Source organism: Dendrobium catenatum, unplaced genomic scaffold, assembly GCF_001605985.2.
Source record: "Dendrobium catenatum unplaced genomic scaffold, ASM160598v2 fragScaff_scaffold_1022, whole genome shotgun sequence".
NCBI classification, from domain to species: domain Eukaryota; kingdom Viridiplantae; phylum Streptophyta; class Magnoliopsida; order Asparagales; family Orchidaceae; genus Dendrobium; species Dendrobium catenatum.
In genome coordinates this window covers 2,158,217-2,164,239 of record NW_021319484.1, presented here as the reverse complement: position 1 = coordinate 2,164,239, position 6,023 = coordinate 2,158,217, and the positions used below count along the sequence as shown (strand labels likewise).

Here is a 6,023-nt window from a genome sequence, read left to right as displayed (position 1 = left end):
TCAAGAAATTTTTATATATTCACATATGTTAAACTTAAATTTCATATTTATATATGTACATTATAATTTTTAAATCAAATAAAAAATTAAAAAATATATAATTTTTAAAAATAAAGTAATATTAACACAATATTTAATATGATTTATAGCCAACACAAAAATGTTACATTTAAAATTATTTAGTTTTTAAAAATAATAAATTTTTTTATTAAATGAATGTATTCTAGAATTAAAAATTAAAAATTAAAAACTAAAAATAAAAAATGATCCTAATAATGCATTAGATAACTGAACAACAGCCAAAAGACCTTTCAGGCACTTACAATCACACTAAAGTAATTGAAAAAAAAATAGAATAATGGGTCTCAAAATTAACAAATTAATTTCAAAAGAAGCATATTAAATGAAAAAATAATCAAAATTTCTATTATATTTATCTCAAAAAAATTCAAGTCTTTGAGGTTCTGACAATCATTTTGCCCATTTTTTTCCAAAATAATTTACTATCAACCATTAGTGAAAAGAATATTTTAGTTAGAGAGAGAGAGAGATGATATTAAAGAAAAAACTAAGAAGAGTAATTAGACACCCATTTTGCTCAAGCTGTAGACACATTTCTGTGGCAATAATGCTCTAAAGTGGAAAATAACAAAATTAAGATTTGGTTTGGAATGAATTTCGTACTATTTTTTGAAGCAATTTTTTCGTTTAAAAATTTTTTTGTACTACAAAGCTGTTTCATAAAACAGTAAGAGAGCAGTTCCAAACGAAACTTAAGGTTTCGTTTGAGACAGCTTTCTTCTTTCTTTCTAAAACAGCTTTCGAGCACAAAAATTTCTTGAATTTGAAATGTTTGTACTAAAAAACCGTTTTAAAAAGTAGTATGAAAGTTGTCCCAAACAAAACCTAAATGTTTAACTATAAGACCATTTTGACCTCCACAATTTAAAATTCCAACAATTTATAATAATATGTAGCCATCTCCTTCTGGAGATGCAAACAAAACTACAGCTCTTGGCAGAAAGCACACAGAGGAAAAAAAAATCGCAGAAATGTTACCAATAATCAGCTCTGCTTAAGCCTTTGGCTGAATATGATTTCTGAGGCAATTTGGTCTATGTTTCAGATGGCTACACCAACATAATTCAGCTGCAAAAAAATTATTAAAATACATATAATCAAAAGAAAAGCAGGATATATACAAGCAAAAGGAGTAATTCAAATTATTTTAAAATATTAAGATGCTGATGATCAAATGTAGGGTAAGTTTGATTTGAAGTAAAATATTAGCATTTGCTTGAATGAAAACATAATGCAGAATTAAATATCTAAATATGATTTAAAGCAATTTATTTTATTTTTAAGGAAATTAAACTCCCCCTATTTTAAGCCAAAAAAACCTTTTTTACCACTATCAAGAAACATTGTCAGCACCCAAGGGCGAATCCAACTTCTTTTTTCAGAGTGGGCAAAAAAAAATTTGTGTGAGAGATGGGCAAAGATGCTTAGGATTGATAAAATTAGGGCAAAAAATATTTTTGAGGGGGCAAAATACCCAAAATATCCTCTTTAAATATTTGCCCATCCTGAGTCCTTGGTGGATCCGCTTATGTCAGCAACCACCACTTGCCGCCGACCACCCCCATTATCGACCACCCCTACGGCCAACTAACGCCACCACCCACCACTGAGGACTACTGCCACCACCTGCCAAGGACTCATCGCCGCCGACAAACACCAACAACCCACCGCTAGCCGCCACCACCACCCCATTATTGATGACCCGTCCGTCGCCTTTGGCCTCCAACACCATTGTCAACCGCCACCGATCACCATCGTCTTTGAACTTTACATATCATTTATTTTACTTCGAGCTAAATAATAAAAAAAAAACCCTCATCCATAACTCTTACACTAATTCAAAAAACTTCAGAGTATTTATTCTATTACATTTTGTTACTCTTACATTAATGTAAATAACTGTGAGTGTCATTCCATAAGGAAATGCATAAGAAATATGCGGTGCTGATGAAGTTTGTATAGGCTTAGGAGAGTGAGGAACACTTCCATTATAAATAAAGTTTAGGAATTAGAGAGGATAGTACTAAATCAAAACCATGAAAGGAGAAGCATGTGGAAGAGAAAGCAGAACAAGTAAGAAACGCTTCGAATAGCCTTCGATAATCTCAATTTTCTAAGAAGATGAGTCGCAGAGCTAAAATTACTATAATAGGAGTATAGTTAGAATTTCAAGCGAGAAGGGGAAAAAAATTTCCCAAATTTGGGGGAGACACAGCTTTTATAAGATACATAATTAGATAAGAATTTAATGGATTTATGGATAAAACTTCTGCGGACTGTTTGGATGCCCTAAATCCTGCAGAAACTTAAATCCCGTTCCTTCTCCGTTTTGCGTCAAATTTACGGGATTTAACCGAAGAAGCTCGCAAACGGGAGAAAATTTGATCGTTATTCGTTACCTTCGCGGCGAGCTCCCGTCGTGACTTCCGATCCAAAAGGAACAAAGTCGTCGAAGAAGGCAACGAAGCTCCTTTAGCAAATCTCTCTAAACTATTCTTCACGCCAAAACCGAAGAAGAAATGGCGATTAGGATAAGCAAACCCTAGACAGGGCCGCAGGCGAGGAGGCTCTCGGAAGAGCATAGACAAACCAAAGCGAAGAGAAATTATTCAAATAGATAGGCAATGGCAGAGATATTATATAATTTCTAAAATCTTTATTTAGAAATTAGATATTTAATACATTTTTTTAATATTTCATTATTTTAATAATTAATAATTAATTATTATACTAATATAAGTATTATTTTATTAATTTTCAAGATTTAGCACCCTCAAATTTAATAAATTCGGACTTACAAAATTTACTAAAATTTTAATTTGGCTGAATAAATAGGCTAAACGGGTCAAGTTCAAGTTAAATCTAGTTCAAACAAAAGTATTTTGATCTATATAATGAATAGGTTGGAGTCAGGTTCACGTCAAGTCGACTTCCAGACAGATACAAACCCAACTCATCAATCTAAATTGGTGCCTCTTATCAATTGAGATAACTTTCGTACTGCTTTCTAAAATGACTAATTAAAAAATTACTTTAAAAATTAGTAAAAAAAACTATTACAAACAAAACCTCAAAGTAGAATCGAAATGAGATCCATACAAATGATTCCTAAAACTTACAAAAAGTAGCCAAAATAGCATAGAAAATGATAATGAAAACAACATTAGATTTACCTTGTAGCATTCTCATGGTTCTCAACATGTTCTACCAGCAATACAGGATCCCTGAATGCTTTGCTGCAGAGAGGGCAAATATCAATTGTTACTACAGCGCAAGCTTTCTGTACAGCATCTTCATGCACTTTCTCCACATGATCTATGAGAGCATTCACGTTGGAAAATCTTGCCGGGCATTGAAGGCAGTGTTCCACAAGTTGGCCACCAGCACCAAAACCCTCTTTTGCCTTCTGCAGAGCATGGTTAGTTGCAGCACTTAGCTTCTGCATTCCAGCTTCAGCCGAGGCACGTAAATTCAGGGCTGAATTTCGCAGATTTAAGCACCATTTCACCGAGCCATTTGAGGATTGAATTGGTGTGAGCTCACGCTTGAGACTTCTCCTCAGAACACTTATGAATGAGAAGCCAGTTTCAGATTTCTTCGGCCCAGAACATTCATGGTCGAGTGCAAATCTGTGTCTGAGACAGTGTTCGAGTGTGCAATCCTTGCATCGAATTGTATTGGAGAAGGCCAATGGCTCTTTGCATCCGGGGACTGGACAGAGTTTCTTCTTCGTTGCGTTCTGATAATTTGATGGGTCACACTCACAGTTTACGTGAATATCCCAAGTGATGTTTGGGTCTTCATTTGGATGAAGGTGAACTCGTTGAGCACAGAGTGGACATATAAGGACAGTCACATCTATTTGATTGGTAAGTGGACATGGATGTTTTGTGTAACTTTTGTGTTGCAGACAGAATACCTGCTCATCATTTCAACAACTTAGTTCTGAATAAATCATATGGTGAGAAAGAGATTAACTTCAAACATTACAGTTGATCAGTAACAGAAGTTGGCTTTAGTTTACATAATGGCTACAATAAACTGATAGAGCGGCGGCGACCCAGCCGGTCTACCCTGAACCGGCCACGAACCAGAGGGGTTCCACTCGCTCTATTGCTTCCTCTCCCATAGGTGCGGCTGGACCCAGCCGCGTAGTGGAGAGAATTAAAGAGGTTTTAATGTGTGTCCATAACTAAGAAGATTCGAATTACTCATTATAAGGATTAGAATGTCCTTAAAATCTATTTATAGACCCTTAAAGCTTATTTGGTAAGTTTTCTCTACAACTAAATAACTATCTTCAAGCTTGTTCTCTCTTCCACCATGTTAGTTGTTCCTGCAAGCGCTTGTATAATAACCAATTCATCATGATAGTGCGCAATCCCAGTTTTATTTAATAGATTCACTGAAATTGAAGGAAAACCTAAGATCAGGAAAGAAGAAGTGGCTGTGAAGATGGTTAGGTTTGCACGCATAACCTTTTAAAAAAATGATCTGTTCTCAAGTTGCATTGCCTGAAGGGCTTCAAGAATAGCCAATGCATTTGGATAGCTTGTATGTTCAGCTAAAATTTCTAAGGAGCTCATTGATATGATAAATATGCTATATAATTTTATACTATTAGTACATATCAGCTGTTTGATCCAATGATATCTCTAACTCGGAAATTTTAAAAAAAAAAATTATCCTATTTTCTTAGCATCTAAATGTCCCCAATCAAAACTCCAAAGAAAACGCATAAAATGGTGCAAAACAACACAGTACCAAACACACAGCACTTGATCATACCATCTCAATAAACCCTAAACATCTAAATAACACAGAGCATTTGACAATAGATCTCTGTAGAATTTCTTTTCTTGACCAACAGAAAACCTAACCGTCGATCAATAACTTAAGAATTACAGAGAGAAAGAAAAGAAAGTCAAAGCACCCAATGTTTTTTTTTCTAATTTCCAGTCTCATGTTCAAATAAAAAAAGCTTTAAGAACGGAAAATTAGAATTTCCCAACAGCATAGCTCTACCAGAAATCGCACAACAAGCTAAACTCCTAAAGATCAATCAAGAATCAACTGAGATGCTAATATATAGAAAAACTAGAAAATAGGTTAGGAGCCTTTGAAGCCAAACAGAATTCAATTATCCAAGCAACTCCGAACTACAATTGACTTCTTAAACTTCCAGTTAATCCAAAAATCACCCTATTCAATCTAACAAACGAATCAAACAATAACCGGATTGCCAAGAATGCATGCCAATCGAAGAAGAGCAGGAGAGCGTACTTGATTGCATCGGTCGCAGTTGAAAGGAAGGAAATCAATGAGCTTGCAGTCCTCGACGCAACAATGCTTGCCGAGACTTGGTAACGCCGGTGTGCCCATCGAAGATCGCGGCAGCAGCAGCGGCGGCGGCGGCAGCGGCAGCAGAGAGAGGAACGGCTTCCGATCCAAATCCCCTTCTCTGGTGCCGCTCGCCCAAAGTCCAACCACTAGTAGTTCGAGGTAGAAGCGGAGTAGGTGAAAGTGTGGAATTTCTGAATTTCAAAGCGCGTCGCAACAGAGAAGTTTAGAGAGAGAGAGAGAAGAGAGAGAGAGACTGTGGAAGACCGGCACCGAGAATTTCGAGATTATTTTGTATTGTCTTATAATAATATTTCATTTGTAAAATATAACTCTTATGTATTTATTTATTTAAAAATACAAGAAATGGGCACTATTTGGATGAAATTAAAAATTGGGTTATTATTTATTTATTTTTTACTTTCTTTTGATTTCTTATTATTGGTATAGTTTTTATTTTATAAAAAATGAACGAATCAAATATTAAATTTATATTATTTTTTTAATATAGTAATTAAAAGCATCATATAAATAAGCATATGATATAAAAAACAATATAGATATTATTTAGAACCATCAATTAAGCTTCATTAACTCCTCTC

At 34.7% G+C, this 6,023-nt stretch overlaps 1 protein-coding gene across 1 annotated transcript; it reads right to left on the bottom strand.

The window, feature by feature from the left end:
* Positions 1–686: 686 nt before the first annotated feature.
* LOC110107053 (zinc finger AN1 and C2H2 domain-containing stress-associated protein 16) lies at positions 687–5,699 on the bottom strand. The gene is made up of 3 exons (XM_020837193.2): positions 5,365–5,699; positions 3,255–4,000; positions 687–1,149 (listed from the first exon to the last, which is right to left on the bottom strand). Exons 1-3 carry the CDS (start codon positions 5,461–5,463, stop codon positions 1,146–1,148), a joined length of 849 nt encoding a protein of 282 aa, XP_020692852.1. The 5' UTR covers positions 5,464–5,699; the 3' UTR covers positions 687–1,145.
* Positions 5,700–6,023: the final 324 nt, after the last annotated feature.